General features: G+C 62.3%; 2 protein-coding genes across 6 annotated transcripts in view; both read left to right on the top strand.

Annotated features, from left to right (window-relative positions):
• The first annotated feature begins 309 nt into the window (after positions 1 to 309).
• The window catches only part of LOC137000480 (uncharacterized), a 62,124-nt gene continuing 39,828 nt past the window's right edge, over positions 310 to 22,605 (top strand). For 2 of the 5 annotated variants that reach the window (XR_010890703.1, XM_067357071.1), the window contains exon 1: positions 310 to 3,639. The gene's annotated coding sequence lies outside the window, so the exon portion shown is untranslated. Of the gene's footprint in view, positions 3,640 to 4,082; positions 5,138 to 16,019; positions 16,053 to 22,605 lie in introns of those variants that run through there. The other 3 variants (XR_010890702.1, XM_067357074.1, XR_010890706.1) reach the window with 2 other exon arrangements.
• On the top strand, positions 13,460 to 22,256 carry LOC137000481 (collagen alpha-1(I) chain-like). The gene is made up of 2 exons (XM_067357077.1): positions 13,460 to 16,044; positions 21,279 to 22,256. Exon 1 carries the CDS (start codon positions 13,580 to 13,582, stop codon positions 15,326 to 15,328), a length of 1,749 nt encoding a protein of 582 aa, XP_067213178.1. The 5' UTR covers positions 13,460 to 13,579; the 3' UTR covers positions 15,329 to 16,044; positions 21,279 to 22,256.

The following is a 22,605-nucleotide window of genomic DNA, read 5'->3' as shown; positions in this document are numbered from 1 at the left end:
CCCCCTTCCACAGTCCTCTCCTTTCGGGGAGGCAGATACAAGTTTTTCACCCCCCCCTTAGAGGTTGGAGATGAACCTAACGGTCCTCTCTCCTAGATGACAAGGGAGGAGGAGGAAAGAAGAAGGAGGTATGGGTTTTCGAGGGTGTCGGAAATCCATGCTGGGCCATGTGGCCTACAGAGGTGTGTCCCCACACGGAGGACTCCGACAGGAGACACTAAGGGGCTGGGGCGAAGTATGCCTCCGGCTTTCCGCTCCAGTCCCACAATAGCATGCATGATTTTAAGAAGGAGGGGTTTTAGCGGTAGGTCCTCGTTGTGTCCTGACAATTGGTCAGGGCATAACACAACGAGGGAATCCCGCACTCCCCCGCAGTACGGGCTGCGGGGGGTCTTTCGAAGATTTCCCCTCCTTCCGAAAAAAAAAAAAAAAAAAAAAAAAAAAAAGGTTAGGTTAGGTTAGGTTAGGTTAGGTTAGGTTAGGTTCCCCTTCGTCGTGCGCCACCTTGTCGTGGTGAAGGGGCTCACCATGGGGCGGCTCGCTGGAGTCGTCTTGTGGTGCCAAGAGCGCACAGTTCCCTCGCTGGAGGGAACAAGAGGAGCCCAGCGACTCCTTAGGGACTTGTCCCAATCGCTGGTAGGAGATGGGGACTCTGACTTCAAACCCCCGGATGCCCGGATCCGTTAGGAGTGTTATTCACTCCACCGGGATAGAGGAGTAAACCTCGAGAAAAAATCCGGGGCCTGACCAGCCTCGTTAGCACGCCGGTGTTCCGGCATAACGGTCGAGCCCCCCATTGCACGAGGGGGGGCGTGGCGATTCACACCGTAACCCCAGTTTGTGGGGCCGGGGGCCGGTACTAGCTTGGCTAGGACGGGCTGCGAGGGTGGTACAACCTCTATAAAAAGACCCGGGTAGATCGAGCTCGTTAGCCCTGGGGGGGCAGTCGATCTAGTGGAAGGAAAACCACGATAAAAAACCCGGAGAAGACAACTCTGTTAACAAATAACAACTATGATAAACACAATGACGACGAAGAGGACGACTTTACCGCCCCAGGGGATTCGGACCCCCAGGGGCCGGCGTGGGGGGTATCCGGTCCCGGTGCCCCCCTCGTCGTCATCGTGCGACGGGCCATCCAGGGCGTGCCACGCGGGCGCCCTGGACGAACGAGTTACCGCGGAAGGTGATCTGTGGGCCGAGGCCCTCAGAACAGTACGGGTTCTCCTCACCCTCCTCGAGGAGATTCGAGGACGAAGCGCGCAAGCGCCTAACAGTGGGGGCAAATGCCCCGGAGGAAAGGGGGGTTTACCCTCCTATTCCTCTGTAACGAGGAAAGGGTCTGCTCCCAACGTACGTAGCGTTGGGACGCAGACCCAGAGGAGGGAAGGGCTTATGCCCGAAAAAAAGGTGGAAAAGGGAGGGGAGGTCACTCCCCCTCCTAGATGTTTTAAGTGCCTCCTCAGGGGGCACGAAAAATGGCGGTGCCCCTTAGCGGTGGATCGCAGCAATTGCTGCCTCCACTGCGGGGGTGCCGGCCATCAAGCCCGGGTATGCTCGCAGAGGAGGGCGAGCTGCCCGGCTTGCAAGGAAGCGGGCAAGGATGCGGCCCACCGGATTGGTGGCCGCACCTGCCCGATCGTCCCCCCTAGGGGGAGACGAAGAAGAAGGAAAGAGAGGGGAAAGGGGGGTAACACCCCCCAATTACCTTCTCAAGAGAAGGAGGGGGATCACCCCCCCTCCACCCCAATTATGGAGGTGGAGAATGTTGAGGAATCCTTGGGGAAGGGAGGGGTGTGCGGGGGGAGAGAAGTCTCTCTTATCCCCGCAATCACACTCTCTCCCGACCCTGAGGTCATGGAGGTGGAGATGGAGGGGGGGAATCCCCCTTCAAATCCTCCCCCAAGAAGGAGGAAGAGGAGTGAGCCTTCACTTACTCCTCTATTGAGGGAAGACAGGGGGGGAAGGCCTCTTTCGAGCCCTTCACCTCCCCCTGCCAGGAAGAGAAAGGAGAGTGGAAAGGAGAAGGCCACGGTGGGCCTTCCTCTTCTTCCCACTCGAAGAAAGGAGGTTGATGGCGAGAGGGGAAAGGGGGGGGGAGCCACACTTTTGTGTGGTTCCCCAGTCCCCCCGGACCCCTCCTCTTCGAGGGAGGGGATGGCGAGCCCGGAGAGCTCGGGCCCCCCACCCCATAAAACAGGGACGAGAGTCCGAAAGGACTCGGGGAAGGGGGGAAATACCCCTGGAAAGGGGAAGACCCTCCCCGCACCCCCAGGAGAAAGAAGTGGGGGCACTCCCACCTCGTCCAATTTAGGCGAGGGGGTGCCCTCCCACTCGGGGAAAAAGATGGAGGAGAAGGGGGATATTCCACTGAATCCTCCATCAGGGATGAAGGGTGGGGATTTTCTACCCCCACCCATGCAGAAGGACAAGGAGAGGGGGGTTGGGGTCCTGTCGCCGTCTATTGACGATTCGAGGGACCCCAAAACCTCCCAACTCCTAAAAGTGGAGTACGTAGTGGAGGCGTATTGCCCCATCGACGACTCCAAGCGGGTGGTGGATGCCAGTATAGGCATCCTCAATGAGGTGTGCCCTTTATGGGAGCACAGACCGGACCTCTGGGGGGCCGGCGCGCACGGAACGACGAACCTGGAGTTCGTCTTCCGATGCTCGGTAGAGGACGCCCCGGAGGTCCGAAAAATTGCAAGGGGGCTCAGGAGTAAACTCCAGAGCTTCCTTGGAAATGGGGCCGGGGCCTGCTTCCAAGAGTGGGGGCTGCTTGACCCACAGGCCTCACGAAATACAAGGACTGAGGGAAATCGGCTGCTTTGCGTCCGATTCCCCAGTCAGAATTTTCTCTTTCCAGAGAGAATATTATGGGGACTATAAAGTCCCTCAAATCCTCCATTCCTGCCCCAAATTATAGGGACAGTTGGAGGGGACAGCCCTCCTCTCCCTGGCGGTGGGACTTCCGCCCACTTGGGTGAACCTCATGGTCACGGGGGAGAGAGGAGCCACTGCAGTTACCTGCAGAGAAGCGGGAGGTCCCGAAGGCCTGACCCCGTTAGGGCCAGGCCAGGTGGACCCTTGGGGGAGAGAGGGACTTTATACCCCTCTCCTTCCCCAAAGAAGATAGGCCCCCCGTGGGACGGCGGTCTATTAACTAGATTGTCGTCTCGCGGTGTGGGTCAGGGGGAGAGGGGGGAGGGAAGATTGGGCCCCTCTTGGGCACCTGTCCCTTCCCCCTCAGCCCCCAAGAAGAAGACAATTGAAAGACGGAGGAGGGCAACCTCCTACCCCCCCTCTCAAAAGGGGGGGAGAATTGCGGAGCCAAACAACGGCATGCCAGGGGGAGGGCCGGAAGGATGCCACTGGCGATACCCAGCCCTCTCCCACTTAATGGCAGGAGACGACAAGCGTTTAATGGGGGTGGGGTTTTAGTGGGTAGGCACCACCGCAGCAAAGTTCCGCTGGGTGGTGAATCCCACACTCCCCTTCCGCAGTGCGGTCATTAGGACTGCACATTGCACGCGGAGGGGGGTCTTTAGAAGATTTCCCCACCACCAGGGGCTCCGACTTGTCGGGCCCCAAACCAATAAAAAAAAAAAAAAAAAAAAAAAAAAAAAAAGGTTAGGTTAGGTTCCTTCAGCAATGGAGGTTGAGGAGGAGGGGGGACCTGTCCCTCCCTATCGCCTCCAGTAATGGAGGTTGAGGAGAAGGGGGGACTCGTCCCCCCCTACCACCCCCCAGTGGCGGGAGTGGTAACGGATGATGAGGGGGAGGCTAATCCTTCCCCCCCACCAGTCCCGATAATGGGGATGGTGGTTGAGGAAGTGGTGGGGATTAACTCCCCACTTCTGGGAGATACAGGTGAAGGAGAAGGAGGAGGAAACTCCCCTGAAGCCTTCACCTGCGGAGAAAGAGGTGAGGACAAAGTCCCCACCTCCAAAGAAGAGGAAGGAGGAGGATGCGGGACCCGCATTGCCGAGTGGCGCCTCGTGGGATCCCCTGCAGACCGACTTCTTTAGGGGAGTTCGAAGTGGAGGTAATGTGCTCTCCATGAGAACTCCCTAGGGAATGATGGATGCCTGCGAAGGCATCCTAAGGGAAATGAGTCTTCCAAAGACTCATAGGCCGGACCTGTGGGGTGCCAATCTGGAGGAGGAAAGAGGAGTAATCCTCCAGTTCCTCTTTCGAGGCCCACCAACTGGCCCCACAGAGCTCCGTAAAAGGGCGGTGGGTTTCCTGAGAAAACTTAGGGAACTCATTGCCCTGAAGACGGTATGCACCGAGGCCTGTCCCCAAGGTATAAACTGGGGGGAGGTGGACCTGCAGACCTCGGTGCAAAATAGAGCGGAAGGGAGTCGAATGCTTTGCACTCGATTCCCCCGCCCAGAATGGCCCCCACCCACTAGGGAAAGGGACCTTAAGGCCCTAATGGCCAAGCAGGACAACCCCCTCTTCCGTGGGCAGTTGTGCTCCCTGACTGGTGTCGGGGACGCAGAGGTTCCCGGGAGTAGGGGGATTGGCAGCAGACTGCTGCGCAGAGGGAGGTCTCCGAAGGCCTGACCCCGTTAGGGCCAGGCCGGGTGGACCCTTGGGGGAGAGAGGGACTTTATACCCCTCTCCTCCCCAAAGAAGATAGGCCCCCCGCGGGACGGCGGTCTATTAACTAGATTGTCGTCTCGCGGAGTGGGTCAGGGGGAGAGGGGGGAGGGAAGATTGGGCCCCTTTTGGGCACCTGTCCCTTCCCCCTCAGCCCCCAAGAAGAAGACAATTGAAAGACGGAGGAGGGCAACCTCCTACCCCCCCTCTCAAAAGGGGGGGAGAATTGCGGAGCCAAACAACGGCATGCCAGGGAGAGTCTGGACGGATGCCACTGGCGATACCCAGCCCTCTCCCACTTAATGGCAGGAGACGATAAGCGTTTAATGGGGGTGGGGTTTTAGTGGGTAGGCACCACCGCAGCAAAGTTCCGCTGGGTGGTGAATCCCACACTCCCCTTCCGCAGTGCGGTCATTAGGACTGCACATTGCACGCGGAGGGGGGTCTTTAGAAGATTTCCCCACCCCCAGGGGCTCCGACTTGTCGGGCCCCAAACCAATAAAAAAAAAAAAAAAAAAAAAGGTTAGGTTAGGTTCCCTCTCGTTGTGCGCCACCTTGTCGTGGTGAGAGGGCTCACCGGGGGATGGCCCGCTGGGGTCGTTCCACGGTGCTAAGAGCGCACAGTTCCCCCGCTGGGGGGAACTTGGGGTCCGGCTACCCCGTATGGGACTTGTCCCGATTAGCCGGTAGGGGTTGGCGGCCCTGACTTCAATCGCCCGGATGCCTGGATCCGTTAGGAGTGTTATTCACTCCACCGGGATAGAGGAGTAAACCTCGAGAAAAAATCCGGGGCCTGACCAGCCTCGTTAGCACGCCGATGTTTCGGCATAACGGTCGAGCCCCCCATGGCACGTGGGGGGGCGTGGCGACTCACACCGTAACCCCAGTTAATGGGGCCGGGGGCCGGTGCTAGCTTAGCTAGGATGGGCCGCGAGGGTGGTAAAACCTCTATAAAAAGACCCGGGCAGGCCGAGCTCGTTAGCCCTGTGTGGGCAGTCGGCCTAGGAGACGGACACTCCAAAATCAAACCACAGGATTGGCGGGGGGGAGGTGCGCTGCTCTCCTCCCCGGTTGTACCCGGACTCGTTGCGCTCGGCCGGGGGTCGTCTTTCCCCGTGCTCGCGCGATCATTTACGCACACACACACACACAATCACTCACACACACATTCTTGGTCCCCGAGCTGTCTGGGCGCCTTCGCGGTCGCGAAGATGCTTGGAAGCCGGGGGCCATGCATGCATTCTGCGGGGGGCACCCGCGCATCACAGTGATGCGTGGGTTGCCGCTTCCCGCGGTGCATACACACACACAAACACTCACCTATCATACATTCATACACACATCATTCTCACACACATACACACAAATCACCACATTTACGCCCGCCCGGGTGGGGACCTGTGGTCCTCTGGTGGGCCGGCATGTGGTGGTGAGGGGGCGGCGGTCGTGTCGGGACGCGTCGCTCGGGGGAATCCGCATTCTACCCGGGGGCGCGCTTTCGGGGCGGTCCGCTGCTCTTGACCCGCTGCATGTCGGGCCTCATGCGGGCGGGTGGCGGGGCGGGTCTCCCCGCTGGCCGGTCGGTGGCGTGCGCCGAGCGGGCCAGTTTCTTTTTTGGGGGCCCGTGAGGCGTGCGCGCCGATTGGTGTGTCGGGTCCGGGACAACAGCGCGGAAGTCTTAAGCCAAGGTGGAAGGCATCGTGCCGAGGGCTGAATGGCCGCAGAGACTTAAAAAATGTGCGGTCGCGAACGATCCCTGTGGGGCACCTGGCGCAACCCCACAGTATTTCAGTCGCCTTACCCCGGCAAGGAGGCTCTGCCGGGGCGGACCAGTTTTTCCTACCAAACTCGTGGGATCAAGATGGAGAAACAAGAACAAAAACAAACAAAACACATAAACAACAGGGATGGACAAATCGTTGACGAACCGGCAACTCAACGGCACATGGACGGCAACAAGGACAGGAACATGGCGGGAACGAATGGGGGTATAACGGCCGACGTAGGTGCTAGCACCAGCAAGACCGTTATTGGACGGCTACGTAATGACGTAGAAGCGTCCAGGAGTGGAGAGGATTCCTCCACTGCTGGTAGCAAAAGAAGGGGGCGGGCGGTGTTCTCCGCCTCGAGTGGCAGCGAGGAGGGGGGAGCCGCCTATGGTACCCCGAAGGGAAAACTGATGGGAGGACCTGGAGGGGGAATAAAGATAACGCCCCCTCCGAGTATAGGAGTGGTGGAAGGTGCTGCCGTCAAAAGGCAAAGGAAGATAAGGAAGAGGGGAGTGGCTACCCCCCCTGAGAAAATCCTCCAGAACGAAGCGCTCTGGAGGGAGGTGAAGAACCTCCGTATGGAAAATCGGAGGCTGAGGGAAGAGATAGAGGAGTTTAAGAGGAGGATCCCACCCCCTCCTCTCCCTACCTCTATCGCAGAAATCGGTCCGGTCAGCCCAATGCTGGGCTCGATGAGTGGAGCGGCCGATAGGGCGGGGAGAATGGGACCCCCGAAACCGCCGGAGTCCAGAGGGAACCGAGCGGCTGGTAGGCACAGGGAAAGGAGAGCAAATGCCCCTCCCTCCCCCAGCATTAAGGGGGGGGAGGAGATTATGGAAAGGCTCCCGGGAATACTCCGGAAGCTTATCCCGGCAGTCATGGTCGAACTGGGGCTGATCCCACCCCCGGTCACGGCAGCGGGGAAGGACTTTCCCCCTCTAGGGGAGGGGAGAGAGGGGGGTGGAAGGGAAGGAAAGGCCAGGGCCGTCCCCCCTTCCGCCGCCATCCCCGCGAATGGAACCCCACGTCCGGAACGGACTGGGGGGGGGCCAACCATGGCCTCCGCAAAACCGATGGTTGCGGGTGAGAGGGGGCCTCCCCCCCCACTGCAGCAGCTACGGCAGCGGGACGTACCGGCCTCCCACCCCTCCAAATATCTATACACGGAGGTGGTGAGGGGGAAAAAGAAGGAGAAGAGGACGCAAGGGACCAAGATGTCGGCCAATATTGGGCCACAGGCGGGAAAGGGCCCGGCCAGGCCTGCCCCTCCCAGTGCCCCCAGAACCCGGAGGCTCCCCAAGACTGCTGCAATCACGATTACGTGTACGCAGGGGGAGTACGTCCGGACAATGAGGGAGGCGAGGGACAAAATAAACATCGGCGAGTTGGGTATCGCACATCTGGGCCAGGGGAAAGCCAGGACGGGAGCCACCCTCCTGGAGATACCAGGCCCAGAGTGCGACAGAAAAGCCGATGCCCTGGCCGAGGCCCTTAGGAAATTCTTCCGAGGGAGGGAGGGCATCAGGGTCGTGAGGCCCACTAAGATGGGAGAGCTGAGGATCAGCGGCCTTGACGAGTCGATCGACAAGGTCGAAGTCGCTGATGCAGTGGCTAAAGTGGGAGGATGCCCTCCCGAGCAGGTACAAGTCGGGCCCATCAGAGCCCCCATGGGGGAATTTGGCAAAAGGGCAGTATGGGTGAGGTGTCCCCTATACGCGGCGAATAGGGTTGTTGGGGAGCCACACTTTGTGGTGGGAGGATGGGCACGGGCAGGGGTTACCCTACTAGAGGAGAGGCCCCTGCAGTGTTTTAGATGTCTGGAAAAGGGCCACGTACGTGCCCAATGTACGGGCCTTCAGGACAGAAGCAATACCTGCTACAGGTGTGGCTCGCCGGGGCATGTCGCAAGAGGCTGCGAGGCCCCGGTGGGCTGCCCTGTATGCAGGGATAGAGGGCTTCCCCATAGCCATAGGATGGGGGGCCCCGCCTGTAAGGCCCCTAGTAATAAGGGGCGGACCGGGAAGGGTGGAACAGTGGGCGCGGCTTTGGCCCCCGCGCCCACCCCTAATCCCCCTAAGTCTCCGAGGAGAAAGAAGGAGGAGACGAAGAAGGAAAAAGGCGGGACGATCGCGGCTTTGGCCCCCGCGACCGTTCCTGCTACCCCCACCAACATGGAGGTGGAGGAAGAGGGGCAGATGGGCGTGGCCTTGGCACCCACGCCCACTCCTACTCCGGAGATGGAGGTGGAGGAAGAGGGGGGGACGAGCGCGGCTGGGACCGCCGGGCCCAACGCCACTGGGGGGATGGAAAAGGAGGCGGAGCTGGCGGGCGCGGATTTGGAACCCGCGTCCACCCCCACAGGTGAGCCAGGTAAGGTGGCGGAAATAACGGGCGCGGACTGGGGACCCGCGTCCGCCACTGAGTGGGGGATGAAGGAAGAGGGGGAAGGGACACTAGGGGAGGCGACCCATATGCCTGGAGAGATGGGAGCCACCTCCGAACTCCTGGAGAATGTCTCCCCTCCTTGGAGAACAGCCGGGGCGCCGCTGGAGCAGAGACCGAAGGTGGGTCGTGCGCAGCGAAGAAGTGGGCGCTCAACGGGAGCTGCAACAACAACAGCGGCGGTGAAGAAGAAGGTCCAGTACTTCATTCTGGAGGATTCTGAGTAGGACAATTCTCGCCTACCAGAATCCTCCAAATTAATGTGAACCACTCCGCCATGGCAATGGATCTTTTCCAGCAAAACATGGCGGAGGGTGGGTTCGAACTGGGGGTGGTCTCCGAACCGTATCGAATACCGGAGGACCACCCCAATTGGTTCACGGACCCTACGAGGGAAAGGGTGGCAATTTTTTGGAGACCCCCGAAGGACTCCCGCCCGTGCTCGAAGGTAGGAGACGGGCCTGGTTTTGTGGCGGTAGAGTGGGGGGACTGTTTCGTCCTGGGGTGCTACGCCCCACCTAGCTGGAAGCTCCCCGCCTTTAAGATCTTCCTGTCGGAGCTGGGGGATTGCGTACGTAGATGCCTCCCCCGGCCCACAATAGTCGCGGGGGACTTTAACGCGTGGTCCACGTTATGGGGTTCCCCGCGCACTAACGGGAAAGGTGGGGAGATGGTGGACTGGGCGGCGGCACTCGGCCTGTGTCTGTTAAACACGGGTTCGAGGAGCACCTGCGTGCGTACCGGGGGGGAGTCCATTGTGGATCTCACTTGGGCTTCCCCGTCTGCCGCGCGTAGGGTCACGGGTTGGTGGGTGGACGAAGACCTGGATTCGGGGTCCGATCACAGGTATATTGTGATCGAGGCCTCGACCACCCCCACCGGACAGCTCAGCCGTCGTCGGCGTAGCACCTCAAAAAGATGGGTCCTCGGAAAACTAAACGAGGACATCCTGATGGCGGTCATTCTGGTGGAAACCTGGCCAATACCATCCGGCCAGGTCGTGGACCTGGATGAAGAGGCCACGAGGATCGTGGGCATAGTTGAAGACGCGTGTGAAGCGTCTATGCCGCGATCCAGATGGTCCCCCGGTAAGGCCATGTACTGGTGGACCGAGGAGATCGCCGATCTTAGGCGTTCCTCCTCGGCCGCCAGACGTGCGTTCCTGCGCGCGCGCAGAAGGGGGGACCACACCAGAATGACGGAAGCTCTTGAGGGGTTTCGTGTCGCACGAAACGCCCTGCGAGCCGCCATCAGGAAGGAGAAAGCCAGGGCTTGGGAGGAATTAACCTCCACCCTGGAACGGGACCCGTGGGGGCGACCCTTTAAGCTAGTACTCAGGAAACTGAGACCAAGGGCGCCCCCCACTGCGGAGAGGCTAAAGCCGGCAATCCTCGGGAACGTTATAGACACGCTGTTCCCCGTGGGGGAGATCAACATCCCCCCCCCTATGATCGGGGAATCGTGGCCCGAGGAACCGGCAGTCTCTGCGGACGAGATGGCCGCAGTGCGGGCCAGGCTTGGTGGTACTGCCAAAGCACCTGGACCCGACGGGATTCCCGGCAGGGCCTGGGCCCTGGCTGCGAGGGTGCTGAGTGACCGGATGGGGCGGCTTTTTACCGCTTGCCTCAGGTCCGGCACTTTCCCCTCGCGGTGGAGGAGGGCCAATCTGGTCCTCCTCCACAAGGATGGTAAGCCGACGGAGCATCCCTCCGCATACCGGCCGATATGCTTGCTGGACGAGGCAGGAAAGCTCTTTGAGCGAATCATCGTGGGGCGCCTCGTCCAGCATCTGTCCCAGGGTGGTCCCACTCTGAGTGATAAGCAGTACGGCTTCCGGGAGGGACGCGGCACGGTTGACGCTATATGTCACGTGCGCTCCTTCTCGGATGCCGCGCTGGAGGGGGGGGAGGTGGTAATGGCAGTGTCCCTTGACATTGTGAACGCCTTTAACTCCCTCCCCTGGGACTGTCTGGGGGCAGCTTTTGATTATTTTCAGCTGCCTCCATGCCTTCAGGCAGTCCTGTGGGACTACCTTAGGGACAGGTCTTTTGCATATACGAACAGTAACGGTACGGTGTGCGAAAGGAGGATGTACCGCGGGGTTCCACAGGGGTCTGTTTTGGGCCCGACGCTGTGGAACCTCGGGTACGACGCGGTGCTCCGGACGGCCCTCCCTCCGTGCTGTGACATCGTTTGCTATGCGGACGATACTTTAGTCGTGGCACGGGGGGAGGATTGGTGGGAGGCCGCGGCTGCAGCGAACGTGGCCGTGGCCAGCGTGGTGTGCGCAATACGGGGCCTCGGATTAGAGGTGGCTCCCTTGAAGACAGAGGCACTGTTCTTCCATAGGAAGACAGATGGGAGACCACCCCCGACTGTCATCAAGGTCGGAGGGTCCCGTATCCCTGTGGGGTCCAAGATGAAATACCTTGGCCTCACCCTGGATGGACTCTGGGAGTTTACTCAGCATTTTAATGCGCTCGCTCCCAGAGTGGACAGGATGGCGAACGCGTTGAGTCGCCTCCTGCCCAACCTTGGCGGTCCAAGTGCCCAAGTTAGGCACTTATACGCGAACACCGTCCGATCGGTGTCCCTGTATGGGGCACCGATTTGGGCAGGGGACCTGATGGCCAACAAACGCGCCCTGTCCATTGTCAAAAGGGCAGACAGGCGCATGGCCATCAGAGTCGCCCGGTGCTATCGGACGGTGTCGTATGTGGCGGCCACGACCCTGGCGGGGGTGCTCCCGTTCGACCTAGTCGCTGAGTCGCGTGCCGATGCATATCGGTGCGCGATTGAGGTCGTGCGGAGCGGCATCGCCCCCGAGAACATCCCCGGGGAAGTGGCGAGAGAGAAGGCCAGGGCCCGGAGGTGGGCGCTCAGGAAGTGGAAACACAGACTGGGCGAACACAATACTCCGGGCTTACCTGGAGTATGGACCGTCGGGGCCATCCAGCCCTGTCTACTGGAGTGGGTAGACAGGAGGGGAGGAGGCATTTCCTTCCGTGTGGCACAGGTTTTCACCGGGCATGGCTGCTTCGGTGACTACCTGTGTCGGATCGGTAAGGAACACACCACGCGGTGCCACCACTGTGCGGCCAGCCTGGACTCGGCGCAGCACACGCTCGAGGTTTGCTCGGCGTGGGCTGAGGAGCGTCGAGTCCTGGCTGAAGTGGTTGGCGAAGACCTCTCCCTCCCTTCCCTAATTAAGGGAATGCTGGAGGGGGAGGGGGTATGGGAGGCGGTCTCCTCCTTCTGTGAGACGGTTATGTCCCGGAAGGAGGAGGCCGAGAGGGAGAGGCGGGGAGAGGGGGGTTCGACCTCTGCCCTGGAGAGGAGAAGGAGGGGCCGAGGGGGTGGTCGAGCCAGACCACTTCCCCCGTGCCCGGACGCTGTTGGTGCGTCAACGTAGGGATGGGGGGATGGGAGATAGCGGCTCTCTCACTCCCCCACCCCCTCGGTAGGTTCACGGCTCCCTCGTTTGGGAGGGGCCGTGCGGAGTCCAGCGACTTCGTCAGGGTACTATCCCACTCGCTGGTAGGAGACGGGGACTCTGATTCCAAACCCCCGGGTGCCCGGACTCGATAGGTGTGTTTTTGGAAAACGCACCCCCGGGATAGAGGAGTAAACCTCGAGAAAAAATCCGGGGCCTGACCAGCCTCGTTAGCACGCCGGTGCTCCGGCATAACGGTCGTGCCCCCCACTGCACGAGGGGGGGCGTGGAGACTCATACCGTAACCCCAGTTAATGGGGCCGGGGGCCGGTGCTTGCATGGAGCTTGCACGGGCCGCGAGGGTGATACAACCTCTATAAAAAGATCCGGGCAGGACGGGCTCGTTAGTCTTGGTCGACAACCGTCCTAGTGGAAGGAAAACCACGATAAATACACCCGGAGAAAACAACTCTGTGAACAAATTAATATAATGAACGGCATGTCAGGTGGGAAAATGAAATTACCGCAGCAGGGGGTCGGTAACCCAGCTGCCGGCGCGGAAGGGGGTATAGTCCCTGCCCCCACCGCGTCGTTATCTGACGAAGGGCCTGCCGCGGGGTTGACTCCGAGCCCCGCGGTAGAGTTGGCTATCGGTGGTGACTCCTGCGTAGAGGAGACGGAAGTGGGGAGGGATTCGGACCCCCGAACCATGGTGGAGGGCCTCCAGTTGGAGGAGCTTTTGGGGAGCAGGGGTGAGGGACCCCCTGAGGGGAAGCAACTCCCCCCCCCCAGGCCGGGACAAGTGCGGGCACTGCCTCCGAGAAGAGAGGCGGAGGATAGGCGGCGGTTGCTCCGTAAAGGGCGGGGTAGGCCCCGCAAGGATGGATCGGGCCCTTTCAGGCCCCCCCCGCAGCTACCGTCGGACACCGACTCGGACGGGGAGTATGCCGGGACCACAGTTGGGACATCGACGGCGGGCAGTGCGGCGGAGGGCACCGCGCTGTCCGCACCCGGTAATACGGTTGGGGGGCTTCCCCTGCCGGAGATAGTGCCGCCGGTGTTCACCGGCCCTCAAAAGAGGAGGGCGGACGAGACGATCTGCCGGATGGAGAGGGGCACCTCCCAAGAACTGCTTGTGAGTATTGACGGGGTGCTCCTCTCCATGGAGGAAGTGCGCCAGCGGGCCACTGGGCTAAAGGGCGAGCTCAGTGGCAAGCTGAAATTCGGGGTATACGTCCTCAGGGAGACCGTTCGGACGTTGGCCGGGCGGGCCTCTGAGGGCGGGGACCCCGGCTATTGGCGCGAGCGGGTCACGGCGTTGGAGAGGGACATGGAGTCCCATAGGTCAGAAAATGACCGTCTCCGGCGCCGTGTCCGCAAACTACAGGCGGAGGTCGCTAACCTCCGTGCTGGGGAGGGGCCGGTCTCACCGGTGGTGGCGGGATCTCCCCCTAGCCCTGGCCCGGCAGGGGGAAACGCCACGGTAGAGGGGGATGGGGGCGGGGCTTGGTCCCCTCGCCCCCCCCCGTCGGGCGACCCGCAGATTGCGGCGAGCCTGGCGGGGATTGCCGACACCCTAAATGGGTTCGGCGAGCGACTGAGGGGGCTGGAGGAGAAGGTAGCGATGCCTCCCCCTCCTACAGTCCCTACCTCTTCCCGCCCTCGGATGCCCCCCACTGGGGTGGTAGCTCGAGGCAACGGGGGGAGGAAGAAGAAGAGGAAGGAGAGAGAGGGGATGGCGGTCCCTCGGGGGAGTGGGGATGTTCCCCAACCCACACCGGGGTCTCCCGCCATCGCCATGGGCCCCCCCCTGGAAGGGAGCAGCACCCCGGCGGCGGTGGCTCCCAATGAGTGGACTATCGTCGCCGGGAAGAAGAGGAAGACGGGGAAAAAGGGGGCGGGACCTGGTCCCCCCGCTCCCCCGAGCCGGTCTGGGCAGGCATCGCAAAGGGTGGCCCCCATGGGGGCGGCACCCGGGAGGAGCGCTGCCAGGGAGGCGAGGAAACGCCTCCCTCGCTCCGCGGCGGTCATGCTGGCGGGACAGGATAATCTGTCCGGAGCATTGACCGCCGCGAGGCGGAAGATAAAGTTGAGCGACCTTGGCATTGACAAGATCAGTGCCAGGGGAGCTCACGGTGGTGGGGGTCTCCTATTGGAGATACCAGGGGGGGGGCCGGAGGCCGAGGCAAGGGCGGACCGCCTGACCACGGTCCTCCAGATGACCCTCAGGGAGGACTTTGAGGGCATCAGGGTCACGAGGCCGGCTAAACGCCTTGACCTCCGGCTCAAGGGAGTGGAAGAGTCGATCTCCGAGGAGGAGATCCGCCAGGCAATTGCTGCCAAGGGCGGATGCTCCGAATCGGAGATTCGAGTGGGCCCGCTGCGCCCCGCTGTGCGCAGGCTACGCACAGTGTGGGTGCAATGTCCGGCCAGGGTGGCAGTAAGGGTAGCGGAGGCAGGGAGGATCACCGTGGGAGCGTGGTTCTCCGTACGGGCGGAGCTGTTGGCGGACAGACCGGCCCGCTGCTTCCGCTGCCTCGCGCGTGGGCACACGCAGCGGAGGTGCCCGTCCAGAGAGGACCGGGCCGCAAGCTGCTTCCAATGCGGGGAGGGGGGGCACAGGGGGGCAAATTGTGTGCGTCCAGCCCACTGCCCCATCTGTGCCACCGCGGGGAGGAAGGCGGATCACAGGGCGGGGTCGGAGAAATGTACTCCGATCCCCCCTGCGCCCAGAGCTCCTCCAGGAAGGGGCAATATTGCTCCCCCCCCTGGGGGTGGGGTTACCGAGCCTACTGGCCCGGGCCCAGCCTCCCCAGGGGAAGTGGGAACCCCGGAGAGGGGATCTCCTGAGCCTGGTCCCAGTAGGGCCGGTACCAGGAGAGTCCTGAGGTCGGAGGGGTCGGACCGGGCTGCTGGGCCCTCCCGCACCCCGGCAGAGAAGCGTCCAAGGGGGACTGGAGGGGAGGAAACTAGTCCCCCCCTTCAGATGCCCATGAAGGTGCGGGCCCTTTCTGCTTCAAGGCTACCACCGGGTAAACCGGGGCCAAGAAGCAGAAAGGGCACAGACAGTGCGGAATAGGAAGGGCATATGCCCTTCACAGTTATAAGGCGAGCGGGAGTGGTGGAGGGGGCTTGCCCCGGACACACCCCCTCGCTTCATGTTAGAGGGGCTCCCTCCTTCGGACGGCGGAATTATGCGCATTGCGCTTACCGCCCACAAGTCCGGAGGAGGGGGGCCAAAAAGTTAGTTAGGTCCCCCCAGGCCCGGCCCGACTCTGGTCGGGAAACAAACGGGCTGGGAGTGAGACCCACGGGTCGGCCCCTTCCAGACCGACCCGAGGATTTTGGTCCCCTGCGGGCGGTCATGGCGCGACGTGCAGACGCGGGCCGTCCGCAGTGCGGATCGTCGGGTCTTGACCCGAAGTTGAGTAGCGTCGAAAGGGGGGGGGGGAGAACTTATGTTCTCCCCAAAATAATTCTGCGCCGGGCAACCGGCCCGTCAGGGGGGAAGGCTGGATGTATGCGTTTGCGGTTCCCAGCCTCCCCCCATATGACAGCTGACGGCACATCAACGGGGGTGGGGTTTAGTGGGTAGGCGCCTGGGTGAAGTCTCGGCTTCGTAACCCGAGCCCCAGGTGAATCCCACACTACCCTCTGGCAGGGATGTTCCCATTGCACGCCAGAGGGTGTCTTTTGAAGATTCCCCACCCCCGGGGAGGGGCTTGCCCCTCCCAGAACAAAAAAAAAAAAAAAAAAAAAGGTTAGGTTAGGTTAGGTTAGGTTAGGTTAGGTTAGGTCCCCTCCCCCTCGTCGTGCGCCACCTTGACGTGGTGAGGGGGCTCACCCGTGCCACTTGGTCGCTGGTGGCGCGGGTGCTAAGAGCGCGCGTTTCCCTCTGCGGGGATAGTGGGAACACACACTTCCCCAAAGGGGGGAAAGGGGGTCCGGCGACCTCCCAAGGGTGTTTGCCCGATTCGCCGGTAGGGGTTGGCGGCCCTGACTTCAATCGCCCGGAGGCCCGGATCCGTTAGGAGTGTTATTCACTCCACCGGGATAGAGGAGTAAACCTCGAGAAAAAATCCGGGGCCTGACCAGCCTCGTTAGCACGCCGATGTTTCGGCATAACGGTCGAGCCCCCCATGGCACGTGGGGGGGCGTGGCGACTCACACCGTAACCCCAGTTAATGGGGCCGGGGGCCGGTGCTAGCTTTGCTAGGACGGGCCGCGAGGGTGGTAAAACCTCTATAAAAAGACCCGGGCAGGCCGAGCTCGTTAGCCCTGTGTGGGCAGTCGGCCTAGGAGAAGGAAAACTCCGATATCAAACCGTGGGTGGATGGGGGGGAGGTGCGTAAGCTATTCCCCCAGTCGTTCCCGGACTTTGCATGCTCGGCCGGGGGTCGTCCCTCCCCGTGCTTCATGCCCATATTTACACACATTTACGCACACGCACACACTTGGCCCCCGTACTCTCTGGGCGCCTTCGCTGCTGCGAAGATGCTCGGAAGTCGGGGGTCATGCATGCATCGGCGGGGGGCACCTGCGCATCGAGGTGATGCGTGGGTTGCCACTTCCCGCCTTGCATACACACATACACACACTCATCCACAATCATACACTCTCACATTCATACCTCACACATACATCCATTCATTCCCATTCACGCCCGCCTGGGTGGGGGCCTTTGGTCCGTTAAAGGGCTGGCATGTGGTGGTGAGGGTGTCGGCGGCCGTGCCGGGACGCGTTCCTCGGGGGAATCCGCACTCCATTGCTGGAACGGAGCTCCTTCCGGGGGCGCGCTTTCGGGGCGTGCCGCCGCGCGTGAGCCGCCGCATGTCGGGCTTCATGCGGGCGGGTGGGCGGGGGGGGTTCTCCCTCCGGCTGGTCGGTTGCGTGCGCCGAGCGGGCCAGTCGCTTTTTGGGGGTCCGTGAGGCGTGCGCGCCGATTTGTGTGTTGAGTCCGGGACGACAAGGATGGTGTCTCAAGCCAAGGTGGAAGGTATCGTGCCGAAGGCTGAATGACCACAGAGACGTTAAAAATGTGTGGTCCGAACGATCCCTGTGGGTGAGTTGCGCAACCCCACAGTACATAAGTCGCAGCATACCGTAACCCCAAGTCTGGGGCCGGGGGCCGGTGTATGCACTGTTGCATACGCGGGCTACGAGGGTGGAACAACCTCTATAAAAAGACCCGGGCAGGACGGGCTCGATAGTTCTGGTCGACAACCGTCCTAGTGGAAGGAAAACCACGATAAAAAACCCGGAGAAGAAAACTCTGTTAAAAAATTACAATTTATGATAAAAATAATGACGACAGAGAGGACTTTTTTACCGCCTCAGGGGAGTCGGACCCCCAGAGGCCGGCGAGGGGGGTATCCAGTCCCGGTGCCCCCCCTGTCGTCATCATTCGACGGGCTGTTCAGGGCGTGCCACGCGGGCGCCCTGAACTACATGGCTACCGCGGATGGAGAAATGTGGGCGGAGGCCTACAGAATATTGCGGATTCTCCTCGTGGTGATCGAGGAGATCCGCGGAGGGCGCGCAGATGTGCTGCAAGGAGGGGGTGGAAATCCCGGAGGGAGGGGTGCTAAGCCCCCCTCCTCCAAAACGGTGGGGGTGTCCGTGCCAGGCAAAATTGATGCCTGGACACAGACATGGAGGAAGGGGGGGCCGCAGTCCGCCCGTCAGGAGGAAAAAGGGGGGAAGAGTGACTCCACCCTCCCCCCCCGATGTTTCAAGTGCCTCCGTAGGGGGCACGAAAGGTGGAGGTGCCCCTCAGCGGTGGAGCGCAGCGGTTGCTGCCTCCACTGCGGGGGCGCCGAGCACATGGCCCGGGCATGCTCGCAACGTAAGGCGAGCTGCCCGGCCTGTGCGGAGGAGGGCAGAAGTGCGGCCCACCGAATAGGTGGCCGCAGCTGCCCGGTCGTCCCACCTAGAGTGGGACGAAGGAAAAGGGGAGGAAGAGGGGCGAGGGGGAGACCAGCCCCCTCATCTGTGCCCCTGATTGGAGGAAACCGAGGGGGGAAAACCGTCGTACCCCCCGCGGTGCCCCCAATGGGGGGAGATAAGGAGGATAAAGCCCTGGGGGGCGGGGGGAGGGGGGGGGATGGTCCTATCGCCGTTGTCGCCCTCTCTCCCGATCCACCCCAGGCAATGGAGGTGGATGACGGGTGGGGGACGGTCCCCTGGGGCGCTCCGGCGAAGGAGGCCGGGGAGAAGCCGATTCCCTCATCCGTAAAGGAGGTGGCGGGGGATGGGGGGAGGGGGGTTACTAAGAACCTCCCACTCTGCCCCACCCCTGTGAGAAGGATGGAGGTAGCCGGGGCTGGAGGTGGGAGGGCCAGGAAAGACCGGGGCCCCATCTCCGCCCCGGGAAAGGAGGGAAGGGACCTGCCTGTGGGGGAGAGCTTTGGGCCCCCCCAAATGCAGGCAGAAGGACCGGGGGGGGAGGTCCCTGTGAAGCAAGTTCACGGGATTACTCCTCCCACCCCTCCCCTCCCCAAGAAGGGAAGGGGGGACGGACGTACTGGCCCCCCCCAGCCCCCTCAACCCTCTCAGGAGGGGGAGGGTGGCGGGGTGGTGGTAAGGGAGGAGACAGGGGATGGGGAGAAAGGGGCCACTGGGGGCCCTCCGCTCTGCCCCACCCCTGCACGGAGGATGGAAGCCGGGGCTGGGGGTGGGGGGGCCAAGAGAGGCCGGGGTCCCATCCCCCCCCCGGGGAAGGAGGGAAAGGGTCAGCCTGATGGGGGGAGCTCGGGGCCCCTCCCAATTCGGGCAGAGGACTTGAGGAGGGGGGGGATGGAGCTGGTCCCGGTGGTGAGGAGAATAGATGGGGCCGCTCCTCCCACCCCTCCCCTCCCCAAGGAGGGAAGGGAGGAGGGGGGTAACAGCCCCGCCCAACCCTTCCGGAAGGAGGGGACTGTGGGGAGGAGTGAGGGGCCGAAGGGAGAGGCCGGGAGGGAGGGTAAATGCCCACCCTCTAACAGAGGAGGGAAAATGGGGGTGGAGGCGAAGGATGTAGGGGTCGCCTCCCCCCAGGATGAAGGTGGCCCACCGCCGGGGGATGCGCATGGGGAGCGGTGTGACTGTGAGGACTGCACCGTCCCCAGAGTTGTCATCTTCCGGTGGAGGGGAAAAAGGAGGGGGAGTTCCGGATCGGGGGGGGGGGCGGAGGGCCCCCCTCCATCCTTTCGGGAGTTCCGGAAGAGGTTGCGGTTGATGTGGGGCGAGGCTGGCCTCGACGCCGACCACATCAACCAGGGGCGTCTAAACCCGGGATGGGTGGACCCCGTAGTGGATGTGTGGTACTCCGGTCCCAACAATAGGGAGGGGACCGGAGTGCTAAAGAGATGGGCCGCGGAGACGGCCCAGGCATTTCCGCACTGGGGAATCACGGCGGAGTTAATGCCGCCGGGATATGAACCGGTGCCCCTGCGGCCGCCTCCAAAAGCGGCAAGTGGCTCCCCTTCCCCAGGATCGGGGGAAAGTGGAGGGGGAGGGAGGATCGAGAGGGGGGGGGCGAGAGTTAAGAAGGAGGGGGGGTCCCCCCCTTCTCCCGCCCACCAACCCTCCTCTCGCGGAGGTGGAGTCGCGGGAACAATGCCCGGCGACTCCAGGACAGTCCCCGGCGACGGCAGCACCACCCCCCCCAATAGTGGGGGAAAATAAGGGCGGTGAGGGGAGGAAGGATGCAGAGGGGTGGGGGGATTAGGGGATATGCCCTTTTCCCGGTACCTCACCCCTCCTGCGTTCGCTTTAGAGGAGTAAAGAGGGGGGTGCAATCAATGACCCCCCCTCTCGTGGAGAGTGGCGGGGGGGACTGCCGCGGTGCTGCTGCCCCGGCCCCCCATCCTCGGCTCCTCGCAGCAGGGGCTCCCGCCCCCCGGGAAGTGGGATGTGCTCGCCGGGGGATCGTCGTTTGGGTCCTGGAGCCCCACGCGCGGCCTGTGCGACGGTTCCGGTGAACCCGGTGGAGCCCCACGTGCGGCCCCGGGGTGAGGCGGGGCTGGAGCTAGAATGGGGGGCCCGGCCTGGGGGGGCGGGGTGGCGGACGGGCGGTCGGCCCCCCCCTTGCCACGTAATGGAGGACAGGACGGGGACAAAACCCCGCCCGCCTTGAGGAGGTTGGGGGGGATGAGGGCCTGCCCTCTTCTCACCCCTACTGGTGAGTTTAAAGGGGGCATTATGCCCCCCGATTTAGGAAAAGAGCGAAGGGGTGGGGGGTGGGGGCTAGCCCCTGCCCCTCACCACCGCTCCATGTGAGGAGTGGGCTCCCTCCTCCGGAGGGCGGGTTAAGGCGCTTTACGCCTCCCGCCGGAGGAAGAGTGAGCCACCAAAGGTTTTAGGGGGGGCAATGAGCCCCCCAACACAGGAGCTGAGCGAGAGAGGGGTAGGGGCGTGCCCCTGCCCCACATCACCGCTCGATTCTCGGTGTGGGCTCCCTCCTCCGGACGGTGGGAATATGTGCCTAGGCGCTCCCACCACAAAGCCCGGAGGAAGTGTGAGCCACTAACTATTAGGTCCCCCCAGGCCCGGCCCGATCTAGGTCGGGCATCGTACGGGCCTGGGAGTGAGACCAACGGGTCGGCCGTTGCGACCGACCCAAAGATTCTGGTCCCCTGCGGGCGGTTATGGCGCGGCATAGGGACGCGGGCCGCCCGCAGAGTGGGCCGCCGGGCCCCGGCCCGGAGTGGAGCAGCGCAGAAAGGGGGGGGGAGAACTTATGTTCTCCCCATGATTTTGTGTGCCGGGAAACCGGCTCGTCAGGGGGGATGGCTGGATGTATGCGTTTGCGGTTCCCAGCCTCCCCCCATATGACTGCTGACGGCACATCAACGGGGGTGGGGTTTAGTTGGTAGGCGTCCGGGGGAGCAGTGGTGTCGCAGACCACTCCTCCGGACGAATCCAACACTACCCTCTGGCAGGGATTTTTCCCATTGCACGCCAGAGGGTGTCTTTTAGAAGATTCCCCACCCCCGGGGAGGGGCTTGCCCCTCCCAGAACAAAAAAAAAAAAAAAAAAGGTTAGGTTAGGTTCCCCCTCGTCGTGCGCCACCTTGACGTGGTGAGGGGGCTCACCCGTGCCACTAGGTTGCTGGTGGTGCGGGTGCTAAGAGCGCGCGTTTCCTTCTGCGGGGATAGTGGGAGCACACGCTTCCCCAATGGGGGGAAAGGGGGTCCGGCGACCTCCCAAGGGTTTTTGCCCGATTCGCCGGTAGGGGTTGGCGGCCCTGACTTCAATCGCCCGGAGGCCCGGATCCGTTAGGAGTGTTATTCACTCCACCGGGATAGAGGAGTAAACCTCGAGAAAAAATCCGGGGCCTGACCAGCCTCGTTAGCACGCCGATGTTTCGGCATAACGGTCGAGCCCCCCATGGCACGTGGGGGGGCGTGGCGACTCACACCGTAACCCCAGTTAATGGGGCCGGGGGCCGGTGCTAGCTTAGCTAGGACGGGCCGCGAGGGTGGTAAAACCTCTATAAAAAGACCCGGGCAGGCCGAGCTCGTTAGCCCTGTGTGGGCAGTCGGCCTAGGAGAAGGAAAACTCCGATATCAAACCATTGGAGGATGGGGGGGAGGTGCGCAAGCTCTCCCCCCCAGTCGTTCCCGGACTTTGCATACTCGGCCGGGGGTCGTCCCTCCCCGTGCCTCGCATTCATTCATACACACATACATCACACGCACACACTTGGCCCCCGTACTTTCTGGGCGACTTCGCTGCAGCGAAGATGCTTGGAAGTCGGGGGTCACGCATGCATCGGCGGGGGGCACCCGTGCATCGAGGTGATGCATGGGTTGCCATCTCCCGCAGTGCATACACATACATACACTCATTCACCATCATACACTTTCACATTCATTCCTCACACTTACACGCACTCATTTTCATTCACGCCCGCCCGGGTGGGGGCCTTTGGCCCACTTGTGGGCTGGCATGTGGTGGTGAGGGTGTCGGCGGCCGTGTCGGGACGCGTTCCTCGGGGGAATCCGCATTCCATTGCGGGACCGGAGCTCCTTCCGGGGACGCGCTTTCGGGGCGTGCCGCCGCGCGTGAGCCGGCGCATGTCGGGCTTCACGCGGGCGGGTGGGCGGGGGGGGTTCTCCCTCCGGCTGGTCGATTGCGTGCGCCGAGCGGGCCAGTCGCTTTTCGGGGGTCCGTGAGGCGTGCGCGCCGATTCGTGTGTGTGAGTCCGGGACGACGAGGATGGTGTCTCAAGCCAAGGTGGAAGGTATCGTGCCGAAGGCTGAATGGCCACAGAGACGTTAAAAATGTGTGGTCCGAACGATCCCTGTGGGTGGGTTGCGCAACCCCACAGTACATAAGTCGCAGTATACCGTAACCCCAAGTCTGGGGCCGGGG

Source organism: Linepithema humile, chromosome 6 (assembly GCF_040581485.1).
Source record: "Linepithema humile isolate Giens D197 chromosome 6, Lhum_UNIL_v1.0, whole genome shotgun sequence".
NCBI classification, from domain to species: Eukaryota; Metazoa; Arthropoda; class Insecta; order Hymenoptera; family Formicidae; genus Linepithema; species Linepithema humile.
Note: the sequence above shows the minus strand (reverse complement) of the source record. Positions and strands in the feature narration are given on the sequence as shown.